The 24,290-nt window shown below is 44.8% G+C and overlaps 1 protein-coding gene across 1 annotated transcript in view; it reads left to right on the top strand.

Annotated features, from left to right (window-relative positions):
* The window catches only part of hydin (HYDIN axonemal central pair apparatus protein), an 89,781-nt gene that overhangs the window by 45,960 nt on the left and 19,531 nt on the right, over positions 1-24,290 (top strand). Inside the window, 35 exon segments of the mRNA XM_048257159.1 lie at positions 121-295; positions 1,522-1,652; positions 2,664-2,794; positions 2,926-3,062; positions 3,262-3,389; positions 3,843-4,037; positions 4,636-4,785; positions 6,199-6,438; positions 6,744-6,873; positions 7,547-7,708; positions 7,864-8,031; positions 8,318-8,491; positions 8,907-9,106; positions 9,275-9,382; positions 10,073-10,256; positions 10,630-10,771; positions 11,250-11,373; positions 11,600-11,806; positions 11,912-12,331; positions 12,826-13,038; positions 13,560-13,759; positions 14,535-14,717; positions 15,349-15,468; positions 18,005-18,164; positions 18,406-18,578; positions 18,865-19,063; positions 19,539-19,638; positions 19,762-19,861; positions 19,989-20,157; positions 20,300-20,541; positions 21,855-21,957; positions 22,598-22,802; positions 23,026-23,258; positions 23,341-23,489; positions 23,768-23,963. Of these exon segments, the coding sequence (XP_048113116.1) occupies positions 121-295; positions 1,522-1,652; positions 2,664-2,794; positions 2,926-3,062; positions 3,262-3,389; positions 3,843-4,037; positions 4,636-4,785; positions 6,199-6,438; positions 6,744-6,873; positions 7,547-7,708; positions 7,864-8,031; positions 8,318-8,491; positions 8,907-9,106; positions 9,275-9,382; positions 10,073-10,256; positions 10,630-10,771; positions 11,250-11,373; positions 11,600-11,806; positions 11,912-12,331; positions 12,826-13,038; positions 13,560-13,759; positions 14,535-14,717; positions 15,349-15,468; positions 18,005-18,164; positions 18,406-18,578; positions 18,865-19,063; positions 19,539-19,638; positions 19,762-19,861; positions 19,989-20,157; positions 20,300-20,541; positions 21,855-21,957; positions 22,598-22,802; positions 23,026-23,258; positions 23,341-23,489; positions 23,768-23,963 (6,051 nt within the window).

The following is a 24,290-nucleotide window of genomic DNA, read 5'->3' as shown; positions in this document are numbered from 1 at the left end:
GCACTCATCCCACATCAACACAAGCATAGCATTCATGATCTTCCAAGTTCTGCAAGAGCCAAGGAAGTTTAGTAAAGGTCATCCACCAATTGCTGTTTTTCTGGGACTGTCTTTTTGAAGGGCCATATAGAGGCAAACACGGAGCAGAGAATCTCAGTCTATTACCTTCCTGGGGTCCCAGAGGTATTCCACAAGACGTTCCAGCTGCAGGTGGCTTTCTTCGAGCTGGAGACCATCAGCCTGCGCGGCGAAGGCATCTTTCCACGAGTATGCCTGGACCTGCCCAGAGACCTGGGTAAGTGTGCGATTAATCACGCCCCCACACACACACACACCCTCTCACCCCACCCCTCCTCACCCCACCACCACCTTGCACTCCCGAGTCGCCGCCGCGGCAGACTTGCTTACAAGTGCAATTAATCAGCGGAGTGTCTGTCCAGGCGCGAGGAGAGAGCCAGGGGAAGCAGGAGCTGCCCGCCAGAGAGCCCCAGCTCTTTAGTCTCGCGGACGGTGTGGTGAAAAGCATTAGGTGAGCAAATGGGCCTTTGAGCAGATGAGAAAACTTTGTCCGCCTCTGATGAGATATTGATCTGCAGGGCATGCCTGGTGTGCTCACTGCTTGCCAGTAGTAAAGAGTGAACCCCCTGTCTTTCACGCTGGGGATATACATTTACCGGTCAGGTCAAAAGCAGCCGTCCTAAATTGGCGCATAGTGACGCCTGTTATGGACTTCAGTATCTTTGTGTTGCTTTGAGTTCATGCTGTTTTATTGCAGGAGGTATTCATGCATGAGACACAGGCAGACCCATAATCTGCATGAGGAGAGTATTTCAATGAGTCACCAGGCTCTCTAATGCATCTCATCTCTTTTTTGTGTTCCCCATTCCCCCCCATTCACTCCCCTCACTCAAAAATGGAAAAATGCATAATGTACAGTATGACCCCCTTGGGTCATACATTCTAGACTTCAGACATGGATGTGATGGTGGTGGTGGTGGTGGTGGGTAGCATCTACAACACTGACAGAGAACTTTGGAGACATACTCCTCCCCCCCTCCCCAAATAATGCACAATAATTATGAACATATGAAAGAATGTGTTCCATCCCAGAACCCCCTGAATGTTTTATATGCTTTCTTTTTCTTTTTGACAAAAAAATAACTATTTGAATAAAATGCATGTGTGTATTGCACAGATGCATGTGTGTGGTGTTGAAATAAACGTGCCAATGAAATGCTTCACTTGCACTAGCATGTTGGAGCTTGCTTGTGTGTGCAAAAGCTTCATCAATCAGTGATTTAAAAAAAAAAAAAAAACAAGTCCCATGATGGAACTGGAATCGATTCCACAATTGATGGGCTGACACAGCAGCCCTGTTGAAGACTCGACAGAACTCGTCTTAATCAGGCCAGCGCTCACTGATCCATCTGAGGGTGAAAAAAATAGAAACTTCACATGAATCTCTCTTCTCTCTCTCTCTCTCTCTCTCTCTCTCTCTCTCTCTCTCTCTCTCTCCTCCAGACGAGCTGAAGTATGGGCCTCTGCTAAAGGTGGCCAGGGAGAACGTGGAGAACGAGAAGCCCAGGGACGAGCTCCTTAGTCAGCCTCCCACTGTGGACAGGGCTCTGCCTGAGGAGGACTGCTGCCCTACTGTAAGTATCAGAGACAATGTGCACACAATAAGAGTGGGGCGCATGAGGTCCTTCCCCAGAAAATAAATGATGAAATTATCTTAAATGGGGCATATATAAAGACTTTACGGTCAACCAGTCACAGCCTCAGTATGCAAATTCAAACTGCAGTCCTTTAAGACTTCTTAAGGGTACTGAACCAATCCTGATTACTTGGGAACAATCTCCATAAGATGCAGACATGCCTGCTCACTGTCAGCTGTAGCAGGTAGTAGCAGGTGTGTGGAGAGGGGGCGGGGCCGAAAAGAGAAAGGTGTAAAGTTACATATAAGTCATTCTCATTTTTTCATGAGAAAAAACTTCTGCGTATTTATTTTTGTGGAACAGAGAAGAGTTTTTAGGGGTGTAATAAACTGCTGTTGATATGAATGATTCAGATATTCAAAATGTGGGTGGCACAAAACCACCTAGCTAGTACACCGCCACTGCTCAGAAGATATGCTGTAGGAGGGGGAGAGTTGCTTCTTGACTTGTTCCTCTGGAAGACCTGAAACTCTACTGTGCAGCTTTGTCTGAGTATGATTGGAATGGACTATTCTCAGGGCTCAGGGGTTCATTCTGAACAGCAGGGTTTTCTAATTGAAGCTATGGGATGCTATGAGTCCTTCAGAAGAACCAGATTGTTCTGTCAGTGCCATTGTCCCACAGATGTTACACAAACATGGCTGTGTGTGCACTTCTTAATTTCCTCTTGAGTTCTTCAAAAAAGTATTAGCTTCTACATATAATATTGCATATATAATATAATGCTCCTTGTTAGTAGGCTTTAGCTTTGGCTCTGCACTGAAAAGTTCACAGCCAATAACGGCGTGTGAAGTATATGAGGAAACCTGCCTTAGAGAAGACCATGAAGACGACCTGAAGAGCTGCTGAAGGGCTTTGGTTGTGCCTTCTCCCAAAAAGTTTATGAGAGCATTCCCACAGCAGCTGCTATCTCTGTCACCTTCTCTCTCTGTTTCTGTATGTCTGCAGTATGACGCCTTGCTACAGATGGAGGTGGAGAGGCTACTGGTGAAGGAGAATGCCGTCTCCATGGAGACCACACCCGTGGAGGGGAGCGACGTATGTGGATCGGGCTGCAGAAAGAGGAGAAAGCTGAGCAAGTGAGAGTGTTACAAATAACTCATATGATAATAATGCATACAGTACACAGTACACAGTTGCATTCTTTCTGACTGTACCTCAGTGACCCGCCATCTGTAGAGTCACTACAGGTGTTATTGTTTTCCCTCAGGTTTACACTGCCAGACTACATACTGGACTTTGGCTATGTGATCCATGGTAAAGTCCTCACCCACATAGTCAAAGTGACCAACACAGGGCCATGCCAGGTCTCATTCAAGGCTGATCGTCGGCTTCTTGCTGGAACAGGTTTGTCTAAGACAGCTTACAGCTCTTTGTCTTTTTTGTATCTATGGCAAAGATTATAGTAATGTTGGTGTTGACCAACAGTGAATGTTTATTCGTCTTTCAAAAATCAAACACTTAGACATTGTTTGGTTTGGAATTTTTATCATAGCTGTAGTTATTGCAGCGCTTGATTCTGTTTGTTCTGTCTGTCTGTCTGCAGGGTTCAGCACAGAGTTGGACAAAGTCAAGAACCTGCCCTACTGTGAGACTGAAACATTTGAGGTGAAGTTTGATCCACGTGGAGCAAACCTGGATTTGGGCCAGGTTAATACAGTTATGCCCATTCAGGTGAGATACTCCTACTATAGAAAACAGTCAAACAAACCTACATGCTTGTGCTTTGATTTTAAAAACTATTTATGCCTTTTAAACGGATGTTTTACAGGACAGTGCAGCAGATAAGTGGCATATTATAAAGGCAATTTTGCCATAAAACTGCTACAATATTGAATTAGTATACTTTTCTATCAATTATGCCTGAAGAATCAACAAAGTATGAATGGTTTTGGTTTAAACAAAATATGAATGAAAATATTTCAAGTGAAATTTGAGTTTAATTCTTTATTTTTCAAGACTTCCTCCTCCAGACTCTCAGATTGACCATTGTCAGAGTTTGGATGTGCTCATTTGACATCAGTGGCCCTTAGCTGTCAGGATCCATCTGGTTTTCTCCCGTAACGAGACGCTCTCTGTCCCTCAGTCCTCTCTGACCACCTGTGCTGTGCTCCGTGTGATTGACAGGTGGCAGGGGGCCCGCTAGTGCAGGTGCGCCTGCACGCCGTGGTCACCATGCCCTCCCTCAACGTCTCCACGGAAACGCTGATGTTCGACAGCATCCAGTGCGGTCTGTGCCAGCTGCTCACGCTGCAGCTGCACAACCAGGAGCTCGTGCCGTGTGAGTGGAGCATCACAGAGGAGGAACGCCCCAAGAAAAAGGTCCAGTCTCCCATCAATGCGCTATGGACTTTTTCCCATCCCTGTTCATCTACACTGGACAAAGCATCAATGCATAGCCAGAAACTTGCTCTGACAGTGTTTGTACATCCAAGCTTTGATATATGATCCATTAGCAATGAAGACAAAACAGCTGTAGTTATTTGAGAAAGTGATAGTAGAGTAGAGTGGAGCTGAGCCCTTATTATTGTCAGTGCAAGGAGCAGAAGAGCCTCTCCACTCATTTGAGCTTCCTAATGAATTATGAATGAAACCTGGATATTGGAGGTATTAGCCACAGGGCAGCAGTGGCTTCATTTCTCCTTTTGTCACTTTGTCTCTGCTGGGTAATTTTAGACGGCTGCTTTATGGTAGACACGCAGAGCAGCACGCTGGGAGAGCTTCAGCAAAGAAGCACTTGTGACAAAATTCCTCCCAGCATTTAAAGATGGATAGACTCTACTAATGCAGTATATTTGAATAATTAAATTGAATCTCTGAGAATTGATTTGATTAAGAAATGATGTGTTGAAATATGTTAACCATGTTCAAATTTGGACACTGCTGTTTATGCTGGCTGCTTCCCTTGCCCTGTATTTAGATTGACAAGCATATCCCCCTGCATCTGAGGAAAAAATTACGACTTGAGTATCGCCACCCGCCAGTGGTGTTTGAAGTGCTGCCCTCTTCAGGTGTGCTGTTGCCAGGAGACAGGCTGAATGTTCAGGTCAAGTTCAGCCCAGCAGAGGGGGTGAGCACTGCAGCAAATCTCCACTGGCTCTGGTCAAAGAAATGCAATGTTTAATTCTAATCAACATTAAACTGTTTAAGAACACAACAAACCATAGTGCTGCACACATACTGTATATAGATGATGATTAATTCAACTAATGTGGCGAAATATGTATGAAGTTTAAAACAAAAAACATGTATGATATAACACAGCAATATTTGCCAACAACTTTAAAATGACTGATGACTCTAGTCAGCTTTTCGTTGTCACCATTTTCCTATTTTATGGACCTGTGTTCATCAATCTGTGAACTGAATTACTGTGAAGTGTCCTTTATGTGGGAAATATACAGCAGGCTACATTGTGGGTGGTGGGCAGGAGACAGATGCTCTCTTCACAGTGTCGCCCTACCTGGCAGGTGAACACATGAACACTGAACAGCTGCCTAATTGAATTCAGTTTCTCATGTACAGTGTATATTCAAGATAGTTATATAATCTTCTCTCTCAAGGGAGGAAATGGGAGACACCGATGTCTGCTCCAAACACTTCAGGTGTTGAGATTTATCTGAGGTTTCTTTTTTCGGCAAGGGGAAACATCATCACAAAAAAGAGAGAGAGAGAGAAAGAGAGAGAGAGAGAGAGAGAGAATAGCAGACTCCCCCCATGAAATGCTAAATGATTTAATTTGGGAGATAAAGCACAGCACACTCTGACACTGGTGGTGTTTATCTTAATGTATATCTTATCGGCTCGCATCCAGAAGGAGCAGGGAGCAGGCCTGGGAGAAATGAGTCCTGAGAGGCATAGAGAAGGGAGCCGGCTCTCAGAGGCCCTTATCTTCCAGGAGGGATTTAGGCTAGCACATAAATGTGCACACACATACGCTTACACACTCCATCACTCTCTCCACCCCTCATTTCTCCCTCTTACTTTCTCTCTCTCTCTCTCTCTTTCTCACTCTCTCATTTTCTCTCTCTCTCTCTGTTTAAAAAACACACCCGCACACACACACTCACATTCACATACTCAGCTAAAAAAAAAAAAAAAAAATCACCAACTAACACTTTACATGGATTAAGTCTTTCTCTGACTTTTTAAAGTAATTAACCTGGAGCAGCTGAGTAAGAGATTCCACTTTAGATTAATATGTTTCATAAAGTACATGCAGTATATACCTTAACGAAATATAAGAGCATGGGGGAAACAAACGGTAGGAGAAAAAATGGTAGGAGAAAAATAGCTTGTTCTGTAGAAGAGTTTGTTCTGCTGGGCTATGTACCAGATACGCTTTATAGATGAGAAACACTTCTAAACCTTTAAGTTTTTCTGTAGACTGTAGAAAAAAGAGGATCAGAGCATAAACAAAATCTCTCCACCTCCCTCCATCTCCCCCAACTAACTCCGTGGTGTTGCTCTTGGTGGCCTTTAGAGGGCCTACAGCCAGAATCTGGTGCTGAGTGTGGCCCAGAGCACCCAGCGCATCCTGCTGCTGGCCCAGGGGAAGGGCGAGGAGCCCCAGTTGGAGTTCTCCACCTCCGTGCTGGACATGGGTCCCGTGCTGTCCCACAGCGCCGGCGAGGAGATTGAGGTGCTCGTACGGAATCCCTGCCCGTTCCCCGTCGAGTTCTACTCGCTGGAGTTTGACAAGCAGTACCTGGAGGAGGAGAGGGTGAGGCTCGCCATGGATTTTGTATAAGGTCACCTGTGAAGTCATTATGTGTTCATTGTTACTACGGTATGTAAATATTACTATCATCATTTGATCGTAATATTTTAAAGTAAATTGAAATAGTTCTGAAAATACAATTCTCAGTCACCTTAGTAGCAGGACTATTCTGAGTTGCATAAGTTGCTTATACATTACTAGGACTACTCACTGTTTTTTTCAGCCTACTTTGGTGTTTATGGTGCCTGTGCAAGTACAACTCAGTTCTTGGTGAAAGCCCCGGCTGACTGTAGGGTTACCTTCCTCAGGTGCTGCGCGTGCTGAAGGGCTATGATGCCCAGAATGTCCTGCTGCTGCCCCCTCGTGCCCCGGGGGAGGGTCTCCCCCCAGAGCTGCTGGAGCACTACAAGGAGCTCCAAGCCCATGAGTCCCACGCAGGTAAAGCAGCAAAGCCCCCTCTCCTGGCCAGGACACCTAACAGGGTTCAGAAATCAGAGGTGTCTTTGGAACCACTACTATGCACTGGCTAATACTGTACTGTATGTGGCCCCATCCCACAACCCAGTGACTTAACCTGAGGTGTGTTCAATTGCTTGGACATAGGTGAATGTTTGTAAACGTTTTCTGATTACTGTGAGCTCTCCGCAAAGAGTTTGCGAGCATACTGGGAGCTGGATGTTGAAATAGAATGTTTAAATAAAATTGCTCAAATTGAACTGCTCAGAGAACGTTCACCACTGTATGCTGAATTTGAATGCACCAATGATTCTTAATGTTCACAAAGATTGCTGTGCTTCATTAGTCATTAGAATACTGGGTACTTACTGGGATAGAGCTCTAAGCTGAAAGCTAACATTTTCCCTCTAAAGCTCTTGTTCTTCTCTAAAGGATGACATCAAGCTGAGGACAGAAACTGTAGCTAGGGTCTATTTAACACAGTACCACAGATGGTACAATGTGAGCTGGGTTGACAGTAGCTGGTTTGCATTAAATTTTTTGTTGATATTTGAGCAACACAGAGATATTATGTCAAAATGGTTGTTTCTTCACCCAAGTTTCTTTAGTTCACCTAGAGAGGCCAGTGTTTGACTCCTCCTGCTCTGATCTGCAGACTTAAAGGCTGGCTCTCCTAAAAATGTGGAGAGTCCGGAGGAGGAGAGGGGAGGATCAGCAGGCCTTGAGGAGAACCAGGCTGACCTCCCAAACATCGAGCGACATCTGGAGAATGACAGGGAGGTCATGGCTATTGGCTTGAAGGAGATCGCAAGTAAAGGTAGACTATATAAACCACTAATATTGTTTCACCTGCCCCAGACAACTGTTTTGTTTTTCTTTGTTTTTATCAAACAAAGCCAAACTAACAAACCAAACAAATGCCAGACATCATAAAGTCATTACTGGGTTTGAATTAATCGTTTTGTTCTTCAGAAGCTGTGAAAGATGACAGTCGGTCAAGCAGTAGTGTCGGCGAGCTGGAGACAAACCCAGTGTCCATGGCCATTGCCCGGCATCTGGGCATAGACCTGACCCCAGACGGACATGCCGCTAGAAACCGCCGAGGAATCACAATCATCGTTCATGGAGCTCCACTCTCCGGTACTGCACAGAGTTCCTCCCAGAGGCTATGGGGGTTTTAACTCACTCCTCGCAAGCTTTTAAAAAAGTGTTATTACTGACTGACTATTTAGTCAGTACTAAACTATTATTAAATACTACTGTATACTGTAATTGCCCAGAGATATGCTTTAAGTAACTGTGAATAGCTGTACAGTATGTAACATAAAGTTAATCAAGTTCTATTTTTGTACATGTGTACGTGTGTACGTGTGTGTGAACTGCTCATTCGCTGTGAGTGTGTGATGCAGTCCTGTGTTGCGTGCAGGTAAGACGCCGACGGCAGTGGCTCTGGCCCGGCACTACGGTGCAGCGTGCCTCTCTCTGGACGCTGTGCTGCTGGAGGCCATGGCATCAGGGGCCACGCCAGCGGCCATGCAAGCCAGAGAGCTTTGCGCCAGGGCCGCCCAGGAGCACTACCAGAGGAAGGCAGAGGAGATGGGTCAGTCGCACCTCCTAGACTGTTTGCGTGCGTCGCGTCGTCGCGTCGCGTGCGTCGCGTCGCGTCGTCGCGTCGCGTCGCGTCGTCGCGTGTGTGCGCGTTATTATTATTGTGTGTGTGTGTGTGCGTTGTGTGTCTACTATGATGGGGAAGATATGTCCACCACCCTAATGCTAATTACTGATTGTTAATAGATTGCTCTTGCTTGTAACATATGAATGAGTTTTACACATCTATGTGATCTATGTGTGTTGGGAGTTTGGACGTTGGTAGTTTCCCAGTGTTGTAATGAAACATCCACTACTGAGTGTGTTTGAGTGTCTGTTTAATATGGATTGCTATTTGTGTGTGTGCAGTGGACTGTATAATTGTTTTGTGTGTGTGTGTGTTTGTGTGTGTGTGTGTGTGAATACAGCCCAGGCCGCTGCAGATACGCAGTCTCCCACAGCTCAGGCTTCAGGTGTGCTTAGCGTGGAGGCTGTTGCCAAACACACGGGAGAGAGCATGGAGCCAAAGGCCCAGGCCTCCTCCATCTCCACCCGCCAGAAAGCCACCACCACGGGGGGGAAGAGGACGGAGCGAGTGGACACCTCCCCAACAACAGCCAACTCCCAGGTACACACTCAGTGCAAGCGCCATAGAGGTTCAAAATGGCAAATACTGAAGCACATTTGAGCTAAAGAAGGAAAAAGGACTTGAAAATGTATGAAAAGAATAACATGCATGTGTGTGTGTGTGTGAGTGTGTGTGTCTGTGTGTGTGTCTGTGTGTGTCTGTGTGCAGGTCGAACATATCCACCGTCCCCTGATTTTCAGTGTGAGTCAGCTGGACCTCATGAGCTGCCTGCTCCCTGAAGAGGTGCTGGTGGACATCCTCGCAGAGAGACTCCAGGTGAGCACTTTAGGTTTATTCCAGATGCGTTTGCATGTAACAGTTATGCCTACGTGTCTTGTGTCTTTGATTGTGCTCTCTGCATCTGTTGTAGCAAGTGTCTAGTCTCGGCACACTGTTTACTATGAGAAACTCTCACAGCACAGCAGCATGATTTACATGTATTCATTTTACACTGATTCATTTAACAGACACTTTTCATCCAAAGTGACTTACAGTACAAGATGACTTCCATGTGTCGATCCACAATGTGTCTTGCTCAAGGACACAACGGTGAAAGCCAGGAACTGAACCCACAACTTTTCAGGCTACTGCATGCTAGCCCAGCTCCTTAACTACTACACTACAGTACCACCCCCCACATGATATGACAGCACCATGAAGCATACAAACGCCACAGCATACGTTTTTTGCTGTTTATTACCCCCACTGAAAAAACAAAAAAAACCTCAGTGATTTCAATAGCCTTCAATTTGTGGTAAATTGTTAATGAATCAATATGGATTTTTCTCCTGCAGCACAGAGTTTGGGAAACACTAGAGACTAGAAGAACAGAGAGGCCTTTAAATGCATTCTGAGGAGTTTTAGGCCATTGATTGTGATCTGTTCTTTCACTTCCTCAAGCTGTGGTGTAGTAAGACCCTCTATAATGAAACCTACTCTCTTCTTGTCTGGCTTCGACTGGCCCAGCTAAGTGACTGTCTCCGGGGAGTGGTGATTGATGGACTCGACACTCTTTACTGTCGCTCGCCGAGCTGCATGTTGCATGCTGTCCTCAAGGCCTTGAACAACCGACGCTTCATCTACATGGTGAACCTCTCGAACAACTTCCAGAACTACACGGCCAAGGAGAAGGCACAGAGAGAGGTGGAGGGTAAGACAGAGAAGGGCCATAATCATATAGTATACAGAAATGAATCCTCATTTTACCTGTTAAAGTTACCTCTAACAGTTGAACTGAGTGTAACAAAGAGTGACAAAGATAAACAGTGACAAATGGCTTTGAACGATGATTTTTAAAAAGGTTGTCCATCATTGTCTAAAACGTTATAATTTGTTTCATTGAAGAGGAACCCTATGTAGATTATACAGGCCTAGGGCCTCTATGTGTTGTAGACCTACTAACACAGTTGGCAGCTGAACTAGATGAATGTGGGGCTGTTTTTGGATATTTCTGTGTCTGAGAACAGCATGTGGAAGTCTCTCTCTCTCTCTCTCTCTCTCTCTCTCTCTCTCTCTCTCCTCAGAGGCTAAGCAGCGTGAGGAGGAGGAGAAGGCGAAGTTGCGACTTCAGGAGATGGATGAGGAGGAGTATGATGCCCTGACAGAGGAAGAGAAAGAGGACTTTGACCGCCAGCGGCTGCAGATGGTGCGGGAGCGCAAGCGCAGGTGTGTGGGATGTCACCATGATGCATATCCCATGTCTGCCGCGCCGCATTGATTAAAGGTCTCTTTGAAGTGTCACAGCAGTGCAGGCTTGTTAAAGGTTCTCTGGATTACTTAAGCTTACCGGTACATGATTCTCTGATAGCTATCTGGAAAATACACATTTTGAGAAATCCTTTTTTGGAGACTGCTGGGCTAACGACCGTACCCGCGCACCAAAAATGTCACCAATTATGTACACCAGACAATGGCATAAAGGGGATACATCTAGTGCCCATCCAGGGATGGGGGGCATTTTTTAAAGGGAGGCATTTTCAGGGATTGTTTGGGCTCCCAGATTCAAACAGTTGAGGTTTTTAATGTCCTCCATGCCAATTAGGACAGTGACCTTTTGACTCTTGACCTTGACCATGACCTCTTGATTGCTGACAGTCCAGTGTGTGTCATTAAATAAGTGGTCTGCCCTGTGCATACCATGCAGGGAACGGGAGCGGATGGCGAGCAGAAACAGGAAAGGGAGGCTATATGCAAAAAAAGGAAAGAAAGATCCATCCACATTCAAAGAGGATGCTGCTGGGAAGAAGAGCCAGCTTGGCTGGAAACAGGTCAGTGTCAGAGGCAAGCACACCGCCAAGAAGTGCACTTCTAGTCAAATTGGTGTTGGTTGTCTACAACCAACCAACCATTTAAAAATGTTCCTTATGAACCGGAAGAATACTTTTAAATAGGAATTCTGTAGTATTTTTAAACAGTAGGTTATTTCAGTTGTTAAAGTCAAATAGATTTCTTGGTAATTAGAAAAGAAGATTATTTGTTTGTTATTTTCTCCAGTCTTCATCTGCGCTTCGCTCAGAGACAAGGCTGGAAGGCTCCAAAGACAGCCGAAAAATGTCCCTCTGCCAGGAAGGCAAAGACGTGCCCCCATCCCTGGGCGAGGGCAGCAAAGAGGCCGAGGACAAGAAGAAGAAGAACAAAGAGACCAAAGCAGGAGGGCAGGAGGACATTCCGTCTCCCAACGAAGAGCTGGATGGAGAAGTGGTCAGTTCAGATTGGTCAGATTGATAAGTTAAAAAATCAGATATCTTGTGTGGTACCATTGTGTAATAATAACTGTTCTGACCCTATCTGTGCCACTCTGTCCAGTTGAGCCAAAGCGAAAAGCAGCTCCAGCAACGCTTCCAGGTGTACGAGCACAGCCAAGCACACCTGTGCCATGTCCTGCACTTTTGGGACCGTGCCCAGGGCCTGCTGCTGCGGCCCTTCAACTCCGAGGAGGACGTCGACGAACAGCCGGGCCCTGAGCGGCAAGCTGTGTCCGGCAAGAAGACCAAGAAGGAACGCGAGAAGGAGCGCCACGACAAGGACCGGCTCAAGGCAGACAGTGAGGTCAAGTCCATCTCGCCGGACCCCAGCCGGATGCCGCTGATGGGAGATCCCTCCGAGCTGCTGGAGAGGGAGGGAGCGGCAGATGCCGTTCCCCACATTGTCATCCCTGTGTCCGGCAGAGGGCACTCCGTCGCCACAGAGGTCCTGCAGGACGGGAGACTGCCCTCCCTCGATGAGGTACAAGCTTCTTATACCCATCAGCACTAGGCATGTGCTCTATGCACTCTCTGCATATATACAGTACCATGCACATTGAAGTAGAAACTCTACTAAAGTACTCCTTACAAAAACTAGTACAAAGTGCTGGAAGGTGCTGAAATATACATAAATGGATTATGGTGTACATGAGAAGCTACAGTATGTCCTCCTTGTCCAAAAGTTGTAATTTTTGTATCGTATATAATGACAAATATTATAATGCCGGTGCAGTGTGTATGTAAACAGTCCACTGAGACTATTTACACATTTTCATATACTGTAGCTGTATTGTGTTTGCTGATATTATGAGCAAAATAGTGAGTCTAAATTATATTCACAGTGGGGCTTGATATTTGTTGAATTTGATGATGACATTATTGTTTCCAACATCAACATGTCAGCTGTTTCTGGACAGATGTGCTCAGTCCTGTACTATTCAGAGTGGACTCTCATACCCTCACATCTTCCCCCAGGTGCTGGACGGTTTGGGTCTGGGCCCCAAAGGCCCCCCCATCCCTCCGCCCAGCGTCTTCTCCGTGGTGCCCTACCCCAGCAGGCGCTCAGAGCCCAGCCTGCAGTGCCTCCCCGACTGCTTCACCTTCCTCCGGCTCCTCTCCCCCGAGGACCTGGCCGAGGAGAAGAAAGAGGCCGAGCTGGAGGCAGAGCTGCAGGCAGCGCTGTTGAAGGTGACTACACCGTTTCATCTCAGTAGGGTTTTTTCTAGATGATTTCAACTGTGCTGTTTTCTTTGTAAGAAATTGGAGGATTCAATAGAATAATAATAATTCAATCAACCATGCAGTTGCTTCACAAGATATGCAACATCAGCAGTGAGTGTAGAGAGCCTGCCTTTGAAGAGAGGTCCACCTACACAGTCCAAAAACTGTCAATGGAAAAAAAATCAGATTAGATTAGATTACCGGTACATATCCGAATGTATCCAGACTGGTACATATCCAAATGTTTCCAAATGAATTCCAAATTATGCTGGGTTATATATATTGTATAAGAAGGTCCATATAATTCAAATGACTAAACAAAAGTCTGGGGTTAATGTCTAGAAATAGTGTCTACTTCTAAAGAACAGTAGGGTGAGGGTGTGAGAGAAATGTACCACATAAGCAAGACAACCATGTGCATTTAATCACTGAACAGTCATTTTTAGCCTCTCCATAAGCCTGTGGGTCCTCCATTTCGTCTGTCTTAGGAGGAAGCGGCATCGCCAGCCAAAGGCAAATCCAAGAAGGTTGAGCAAAGCAAGGAAAACCTGAAGGAAAAGCGTCGCCCTGCCTCTAAGAAAGGCCCAAAGACCTCTGATTCTCACACAGCCTCACTGGACATCACCCCACTCTATGATGTCGAGCATAGCAACCAACCAGGGGAAGGCCAGCAGGACCTCCACCAAAGGTGCTTGGCAAAAACACACACACACACACACACACACACACATACTCTTGTGTGCAGATACACACAAACACACAGAAACACAAAATCACTCTCAGACACAAACTCACACACACACAATTTTCTACATGGTCTTTCATTATGTAAAAGTCTGCTGGCAACAATAGCAGCAACCATCTCTGTAGAGTGGTGCATTGGCCAATTAGCTCCTTACTTTCATTGAATGCACACACAATCACAATTTTAATTGACAGCTATTGAATCTGCCAATCACACTTTTCTAATTCGTCCCGTCTGAATTTTGAAGGTGCTGATTTGCTGGTTGGATAGTATAAATACCGGAGCAGCAGCGTTTCCCCACCACTCCACACTGTGTGCATCACTTGCTGTTTCATACTTCAGTAGAGAGGGCTTAGCTATATTTCCATAAATGTTATAGGCACTAGATTCTTGTTGCTGGTTTAAATAAAGACCTTTAACTGTAGTGTTAGTGTTTGTATTATTCTCGTTTTGAGCGGTTTTGTTGTGTGTGTGTGTCGGGGGTGGGTGGGGGGAAGGGGGGTATTCATTGTGCCCAACCCAAATTTCTATTTGCCCCCCCAATCTGAGCAGCCTAGATCCGGGCCTGACTGTACATACACACTTTTAGTAAATCAGGCCCATACAGTACATGTGCCATGCTCAAGGACACCTGGCAGGGTCACCTCTGGATTACCAGCCATCTAAAGATCACGTGTGGATGAAACTGTTCTTCATAATCCTCTGTTATTCCCTGAAGGTTGACCAATTTCCGCTGGATTGTGCCTGCCAATGGTGAGGTGACCCTCAAGTTGTGGTTCCACTCTGCAGTGCTGGGCACGTTCAAACAGACACTCAACTTTGAAGTGATGGGCACCAAGACACTCTACCAGCTGCACTGCCAAGGCATTTGTGCCTACCCGGACATCAGTAGAGATCACAAGTACGTAGGCTACCTGCTTCCACCACTTTGAAAATAACCTGAAATGTGAACAAAGGCTGTGCATGGGTTTTTTTCAGGCTTGTTAATGAGGATTGATGTCAAATGAAAGTTGACCAAAGTGAAACAGATCAAACTTTACACCAATTTAACATTTAATTCAATTTAAATCAGATGACTTTGATTCAAACCCAGAGGGGAGATCCGTGGACTTAGATATGTCACCCTGCAATGTTATAGCTAAATGTGTTGTTATGCCGAAGACACTTCTATGACACTTGTGCTGTAGCTGTGCCGGTTGTGCCGTCTTGTTTTGGGATGAGAGATTGTTCTGAGACCCCGGCTAGAGAGTGAAATTGTGTTTTGGTTCGAGCATTGCAACCCTTTGTAAATGTCATGTTGTAAACATAAAGACCGGTTCGGCAAACATCGCTGAGGAAAGGTCATTCAATCATCCAGCACACCCCTGCTGTGAGGAAAATGTAAATGACTAATAATGTCGTAGCTCAGTCCTCTGGGGCCTCCTGGATCTTCGGTGAGAGAACGTCTACAGCCTTTTGCATCAGAGACAGAGCCTGACAGTATGTGTGTGTGTCTGTGTCTGTGTCTGTGTGTGCGTGCATCTATTCCACAGAGTGGTATTTGCTAACAGTAAAAAGATTGCAAATCCTGAGGAGGTTGTGCAGAAAGCCTATATTGTCCGAAAGGGCCTCTTTGACTTTGGACCCCTTCTATGTGGAAAGACAAGAGACAGGTACTGGAGTTTGTTACTCACTCACTCACTCACTCACTCACTCACTCACTCACTCACTCACTCACTCACTCACCCACACACTCACTCGCTCACTCACTCACACACTCACTCGCTCACTCACTCACTCACCCACACACTCACTCACTCACACACTCACTTACTCACTCACTTACTCACTCACTTACTCACTCACACACTCACTCACTCACTCACTCACTCACTCACTCACTCACTCACTCACTCACTCACTCACTCACACACTTGCTCGCTCACTCACTTACTCACTCACACACTCACTCACTCACTCACTCACTCACTCACACACTCACACACTCACTCACTCACTCACTCACTCACTCACACACTCACTCACTCACACACTCACTCGCTCACTCACTTACTCACTCACACACTCACTCACTCATTCACTTACTCTCTGACTCGTGGACTCACCCACTCACTCACTCATTCCCAAAATAGTGGACTCTCTCACTCAAGGCCAAGGAAGTATACATGTCACTGTACACTTGATGCAAATTTGATCATTAGTATGCATGGACAATCTAAATATCAAATGTCTTCATGGATTTGTGTGCAATGAATGCACCTGTGCATACACGTTTTAATGATCTCACTTGGGGTCAAGAGAACCAAATTAAATGTTATTTGCAATGTTATTTATTTTATCCAACCCTTTTATCCAAAGTACAGATACATGTTCTCATTAATTTGTTTGTTCCCTAGGAATACATTTACTGGAGAGCCAGTGATAAAATAAAACTTTGCTTATTTCATGCTTCAGCAAATCATGGTTTAAATTACATTACAAAAGAATTTAAAGTAGGTAGCTAGTGCTTTTTAAATAGAGGAGAAAATATTCTTGAAGGGGAGGAGAAAACTAGAAAACTTTGCTGTAGATTGACACAGGGAAGAGATACTATAATTACATACATGAAGATTGAGTTCTTGTATTGTTCTTGCAATGAGGCAACATCCACATCAGAGTCTGATATATACTTTGAAAACACCCAAGCGCAAATCTGTGCTTAGTGAAAACACACATTATGTGGTAGTATATCTAGGCCTTTACTCACTCACTCTTTCTCTCAATCACTGACTCACTCACTGATTCACGTTAACACTACCGTTTGGACTGAAACTACACAATGTACATCAAAAAGGAAAACATAGATTTTAATATTGGAAGGTTCAGCCTTAATTTATGTCTTTGCCATTTGTTGATACTGTACATAGTTATAGTATGTGTAAAAAAGCAAACAAGCGTATCACAGCATGAACTGTATTCCTACCTTGCAGGATATAACTGTCATTGACATGTAAGACACTTAATCCAATGGAGTTTGGAGTCTGTCTATGAGAGCTATGTTACGGTTTTTCTCAGTCGCTTTGGTGCATTTCTTGAATCATCATTAACATTTTGCACAACAGTTAGTGCATTTCTCAAAACAATTAGAGCAAACTACACTGCATAGTGTATAGTGTAAGCGCGTATCTTGTTCAAAATGCTTTGTTTATGCCTCAAAAGCCAATATTTATACCAATGAAACTGTCAGTGCTATGTAGACTATGACAGTTTTCTCTGTAAGTATTTTCTAATGAACAATGCGCAAGGCAGCACTATTTTCTATTTCAAAACTCCAAGTTACACTTTACAGTACTGAGTGTGGAGGGGATTGATTGCAAGACAGTGGATATGTTTCAAAGTTTTTTCTGTTGACAGACATTGAGACAGTATAAAGAAAGTGAAGGCTTTTACAGCATTGTGCAAATGAAAAATGACCAATATAAAGTAAAACACCCCTTGGTCAGAGCTGTGCACTCTACATCTTTCTTTACATCCTGATATTCCTGTAGGTCAGGTCACATACATTTATATACTGTATGCTAGACAGACTATGATAACTAGTTATAATAGCTAGTTCAACACATTTGCATGTAAAGACACAAGTGATGAATTAAGGCCATTTTTTTTATTCAGCAGGAAACCAGTATAGTGCATTTTGACCAATATGACATTAGCAATTGAAAATAATAAAAAAAAAAACGCATTTGTACTGTACCAAATAATTTGCATGGATGTACTAAAGCATTGCTATTTGTTCAAGATGGGGAGAAACCGCTTCAATCATGTGCACAAGATGAGAGATGATATGGAGTTTGAACAAACAGTTTTGAGAATATCAATTCTGATCTGAGAATTGCATCAAAACAACTGAGAAAAACATTAAATATTTTGAAAAAGGGTGTAAAAACAATGTGTGAAACCAATGAAAACGTGTTTATACATTTGCAAGAGATGACTAGTGTGCTAAGAAAATGGAGATCAAGTGGAACCGGTTTCATTAAATGCATCTTAGCAATTGAGGAAAAAGTCTTAAAGGAATTATCCAGAGTAAAATGCACTTTAGATCAATTTACGGATGATTGGGAGTACATACGTTTAAGTTCTTTGTTACCAAGTCTGTCTGGAACTAGTGAATTGTTTAGCTCAGTGTGTCCCTCTGGGCTGCCATAGATATAAGGAGAGGAAGTACCCAGAGAATATGGAGAGGCTCGTAATGCATAATAACTCCCCAATGGAAGCAGAGATCCACTTTTGCTTCCAGCACGACACCAAAGCCACCACCTACCTGTTGGACCCACCCACGATGACGCTCAAACCCAAAGAGAAGAAGGTGGGCCACAGTATATTACTGTATAAATTCATAGGCAGTAATTACTCTCAGTGTGCAGGTGTTCATGCACATCATTACACTACTGTATATACTGTAGTACTCTATGACATTTAGGTAAATCTGGTAATTGACCTAAATGGATTTGAGCATTTCACAATGAAATATATGAAGTGCTGTGGCGTCATGTTTTGCACTCATGCCTACTCTCATTGTTGCTGTTGCTGGGCTGTTGCTTTGGCAGGAGCTGGTGATCTGGGCCTACCCCATCACCCCGGGCCAGATCAACGACAATCTGGTGTGTTGTGTGAAGGACAATCCAGACCCTGCGGTCTTCCGGCTGTCCTGCCACGGAGTCCGTCCGGAGCTGGACCTGGAACGCAAGCACCTGCACTTCGATAAGATTCTGCTGCACAGGTGTGTGTGTGTGTGTTGGGACTTCCAGCTTGTCAGTGATCTGTCTAATGCATAGGCTGTCTTTTAGCTCATAATTACATTCACAGTCACAAATACTTGCCATAGAGAGAGCAGCAGTTGAAAGAAGCAGATGGAAATAGCAATTTCATTAGATCTGTGGTTCAGTAGTTCAGCTGCATGTATTAGATTCTATTCAAATAGAATCCACCTCCATTTCCCATCCTAATCCTGTTGTCTCCTTCTCTCCCCTCCCCTCTCTCTCCCTATGTCTCTCCCTGATGGTCAGGAAAGAGACTCGTAACCTGCTCCTGCGGAACACTAAGACCCTGCCGGTGGCGTGGCGACTGAGCGGGATGGAGGTGCTGGGCGACGAGTTCAGCGTGTCGCAGGACCAGGGCATCATCCTGCCCCACTCAGAATTCTGCCTGCAGATGCACTTCAGGGCCGTCAAGCCCGTCAACCTCAAGAGGGCCGTCCGTCTAGAGGTGGGCATCTGCAAGGGCAGTATAAAGATAGGAAAGCTTGAATTCTTCAAGTGCATTTGGAGTAACTGAAGGTCCTATGTAGGAAAATGTCCTGAACAGCAATCCTCCTTTTTTGAGGAGCAGATTTATTAAGGCATTATGCCTGATTCAGGCGTTATTTTATCAGAACATATGCCTTAAAACATGTTATCACAGCACACATCACTTTTTGTGAGTAACGTTTCTGCCATTTAAAAGTAGGTGTAAACCAGATTGCATTAAAATGTGTGACCAGGATAAACTTTCAGAAACAATGGAATCGGCATTCAGATTTTTTTGCTCACTTGTGCCATTGTATAAATAACATTTACTTGTATTTGAATTTTTATGTTCTGATTTTTTGTTTTTCACTTCATTCACATTCCTAGTTGTCTGTGTGACAGATGTGGTCCGCTTGATTTTGTGTGCACATGTGTAAGGTGTGCTTGTATATCAGGTTTCAGATGCAGATGGTATCCTGGGAATTTTCCACACTGAGAACATCCAGGTGTCTGCTGAGGCCTATGATGTGGCACTAGACATCACTTTCCCCAAAGGTCCTCAAGCCAAATGAGTTTATCTCTGAAATATTTGGCCTTTGTATGGAAGGTACTGCATGTACTGTAGACTCCTGCTCACTGTCTTTAATTGTGTCATTGTTTTGTCCTCCAAACACCTAGGTGCTGATGGAGGGCTGGATTTTGGAACTGTTAAAGTATCAGAGGAAGTGAAGTTATCTGTGAACTTGAAGAACAAAGGCAAATATGACATTGCTTACAAGTGAGGAGCACACATACTATTTTCATTCAACACAACACAGACCATTCTCCATTTTTTTCCCTATGAAAAGCAAGCCTCATTTTTGCTGCTACTGTACCTGGTCTCTGTTTCCCTTTCCCTGAGTCAGATTCGTGCTGGAGCCTACTCTTCCTGAATTGCCTTACCTGAACTCCGCCTTCACCATACTCCCTCAGAAGGGCACCCTCCACCCCACTGACCGCCCCACTGGGGTCCAGTTCGTCTTCCGCTGCAACAAGGAAGTGCGCATTGAAGAACAGCCAATCCTGCGCTGCCAGGTAACCAATGTCTGCTACACACTGATAGTTGCACAGCGACATCCTTGTATGTAAGCATCTGTAATCCGTAAAAGGGTCAGTTCATCACCTGAGTTTTGTCAAGGAAATTAAGTCTCTCTTTTTTCCTTTTCTGTTTTCACAGGTTATTGAACCAAACATTTCAAATGCTGGGGAGACCATCGCCATCATTCCCATCAAGGTCTCTGTCCTGTCTGTCTTTTCCAAATACTCAATATCACCCTCCAGTGACATCAACTTTGGACCCCTTGTGTACGGGAGCCGCAATACCCGAAGCTTCAGTATTGAGAACAAGAGTGACTTTGAGGTCCGCTTCCAAGTCTCCAGGTTTTGCAAAGACATCCCCGGGCCCGTGCAGAGGAGAGGGTGAGAAACCATTTTAGCTGCCACTAGTTGGGCAGACCCAAACCCAAACTCCTTCACTCACTTGTATGCAGGCATATGTGGATAGGGAAGGCCCTTAACTCATTGAATGCCAAGCTGTTTTCGGAAGCTTTGTCCTAGAGTGCCAGCAATCTAGACCAGTGGTCCCCAAACTACGGCCCGCCACCTCATTTTGGGTGGCCCCCCAAAACATGTCCGTAGTATATATCATCCGGCCCGCACGGGAGTACAACATCATCAAACTAAAACCTCCGCAATTTCCCCCATTCATCTCTCTACTCTTAACAGTATATGTAATACTCGTTTTGTCCACCGGTGGTTGTTTTGACGCTGTTTTGCCTATGATTAAATGTAATAGAATATTCAACTAAGGTAACTAAGCTATTTATGGTTACTGATATAGAACTACTCCGAGTCTCTGGCCCTCTCTTGGAGCCAGGCATAGTGAGCTGGCCCTCGGAAGAAAAAGTTTGGGGACCACTGATCTAGACCATTGTTGATGATTTTTGTACAGCCACAGCATATTCTGTGTTATAGCTATGAACACATACAATGGCTCGTTTAAAAGGTGAGACTTTAAGCTCTCAGTGGGTGCAAACCGTGTATTTCTACACGCCTCTGTTCCTGAGAAATCCCAATCTAAACAGTGGCTAGTTTTCATCAAAATCACAGTTTTTTTCTAGAAATGGAGATATAACGTCTTTCACGAAATATGAAGTGTTGCCTGTAAACTTCTGTAAACTTTCCGGGAAGTGATCAGCGAGACCTGGCGAGACTGCCACCTAGTGATAGACCCACGAAAATGGCCTGGTTTTGACCTGACGTGCATGCGTCACTGATTCGACTCCCAAAGCGGCAACCGAGTTTATGATAAAATGTCCAGATAAAATGTCCAGATTGTGCGTTTTCATGAGTTTTCAATCGTCATATATTTCATTTCCATTCATCACAGAGTTCCCAAAATCACATATAAGGTGTGTTAGAGTGTCTAGTTTCGTAATTTTTTTTAAAAAAAAGCTAAAAACGTAATATTACGTTTTTGCCACTCAACGCATGGGAAGGAAAAATTTAATATTACGTTTTTGGAACTCAATGAGTTAAAGGAAAGTCTATTTGTTTGACCAGTGAACCGAGATATGCATTTTAAAGGTCTTGTGATAGCCATTGTTGGCCATGTATCTAATGTTTATTAGAACGCATCACTGTTGCCGCACTGCTCAGAGGGGGAAAAATGGATGATTAGCCTCCTGCGTATGTAAGTTCAGGCAGGTATCACTGTTTTTTCCCCCCCACAGGATAGGCAAGAAGACGTCGCAAGTGAGCCACTCGGCCAAGCCCATCACCGGCAGGCCTGGGCGAAGTGAGTCCATTCAGAAAGACAGCTCTGTGGTGCCTCAGGTGAGCGAGAAGGTCAGATGACCCTGCTATCTGAGAGCAACACAGGAGGCTGGAGACAGATTGCACCTTATATCTCTACAGGCACCTCTGGGCTCACTGTGTTCATGTTAGCTACAGCGATACTTTTTTTGCATTTATTGTTATACTGTAGTTGTCATTCTTGGTGTGAACGGCCCCTTACACAAACACACATAGAGCAACATGCAAGTCCCTGTTGTGCTGTAAGGTGTCAGGTTTAATGATATTCAGATATAGCTGTTGATCTTGGTGTGAACGGCCCATTACACAAACATATATAGAGCAACATGCAAGTCCCTGTTGTGCTGTAAGGTGTCAGGTTTAATGATATTCGGATATAGCTGTTGATCTTGGTGTGAACGGCCCATTACACAAACATATATAGAGCAACATGCAAGTCCCTGTTGTGCTGTAAGGTGTCAGGTTTAATGATATTCAGATATAGCTGTTGATCTTGGTGTGAACGGCCCATTACACAAACATATATAGAGCAACATGCAAGTCCCTGTTGTGCTGTAAGGTGTCAGGTTTAATGATATTCAGATATAGCTGTTGATAGTCAGCTTATTCTATCTTAATTGGTAAAGCACAGACAGTACATGCACCTTCCCCTTGTTCCCAGACCCGCTTGACCACGGGAGTGTTCTCGCTGTCGGCCTGCTATGGCGTGCTGTCCGCGGGGGCCACCCAGGTGGTGACCGTGGAGTGTGTGGCCGAGCAGCCAGGCCTTTGGCAGGAGTACCTCGCCGTGGACATTAGCGACCGAAACCCTTTGGACAATCCTGGAGGCATCCCCTATCAGCTGGTGGCGGAAGTCTGTATGCCAGGTGTGTGTGTGTGTGTGTGTGTGTGTGTGTGTTTGTGTGTGTGTGTGTGTCTGTGTGCATGTGTGGATGCTTTTGGTTGTAGTTGTCCCTATTTTTCTACTGGAAGCTTAATTGTGAAGCTGTTGCGTCACTACTTAGATAGTATGCTGATGTGCATCTAATAAGATCTGGCTAGCTTGATGAACAAAACCTGTCATGTTCCCTGGATGCTTTCTGCCCTTAGGCATAATAAAGGACATTTCTTCCATCTTCGAGGAGCACCACATCTGTAAGAACAGCAACATGCTGCAGTGTGAGCAGTTCAGAGATGCCAGAGGCGTCTACGTGGAAGACGAGAATAAGTTTGTCTTCAACAATGTAATCGTCGGACAGTCAGCCAAGGCCCGCTTCCGTCTCACCAACAGCGGCAAAGTCCCCTGTGCCATGAGCCTGTCAGCAAAATCAGTGCAAACCAAGGTGAGTGGATTTGCGTGTATGTTCAACTGAGTGAGCTGTACTGTACGTCTCAACTGAAAGGAAATATGCTTGTTGTCCTCAGTCCACCCGAACCACGGAGGTGTTTGAGCTGCTGCCCAGTAAGATGTGCCTCCCCAGCCACTCCCATGCCTTCGCTGTCATCACATTCACCCCACCCAATATGCAGTCCTATCATGGCATCTTTGAGGTCACCCTGGAGGGAGCTTCCAGGTAAAGCACAATGCTCAGGAAGGGAGATCTGTATGACGTCGTATACGGTTTGAAATAATCATCCAATAGTGTGTGTGTTCTGTCTTCATTGTACTTTCTGTCTTAACAGCATCTAGATTTTATGTTCCCAAATGCTCTGATGAGAACACTGATATTCAAGGTTTTCATCAGTCTTTTTCTCCATCCTCATGTCCATTATCATCCTCCTCCTCCTCCTCCTCCTCCTCCATCTTCATCATCACCCTTTTCTGCCTGTGCTTTTTCATCATCTGTCTCAGTGTCATGGCGGTGGGGAAGACCAAGCTGCTGGTGATGGACCTGCTGGGCGATGGGAACCTGCCCTGTGTGAGCGTGTTGCAGCCCGTGGTCAGGAACAGCCGGGGCCAGCCTGTGCTCCAGTTCAAACGCTTGCTGGTTGGCCGACAGCAGACCTTACCGCTGGTCATTAAGAACACTGGATACCTACCTGCAAAGGTGGGCCCAGTGCATTCAGACAGTGCAGGAAGGACTATCAGAAATGCAGTTTAAACATTGTTAATAAATTAGAACAATGTTAATAAATTAGAATTATAGTTGATATAGACCTTGTGGTCTGAAATTATATAATAAGAAATGGACAAAAAGTTATTTCTACAGTAGTGAAACTAAACATGATTGCAAGATCACATTTACAATAATTCATTGCAGCAGTTTTGTAAGTGTTGTTGTAAATGTCTTTTTTGGATTGTAAACAACAACAGTATATGTCAAATGAATTACAATACACATGCTTCTACAGGCCCTGTAATTGTATAGACATAA

The sequence above is a fragment of the Alosa alosa genome, chromosome 11 (genome assembly GCF_017589495.1).
Source record: "Alosa alosa isolate M-15738 ecotype Scorff River chromosome 11, AALO_Geno_1.1, whole genome shotgun sequence".
In the NCBI taxonomy this organism is placed as follows: domain Eukaryota; kingdom Metazoa; phylum Chordata; class Actinopteri; order Clupeiformes; family Clupeidae; genus Alosa; species Alosa alosa.
The sequence above is the reverse complement of the archived record's forward strand: the minus strand, read 5'-3'. Positions and strand labels throughout refer to the sequence as shown.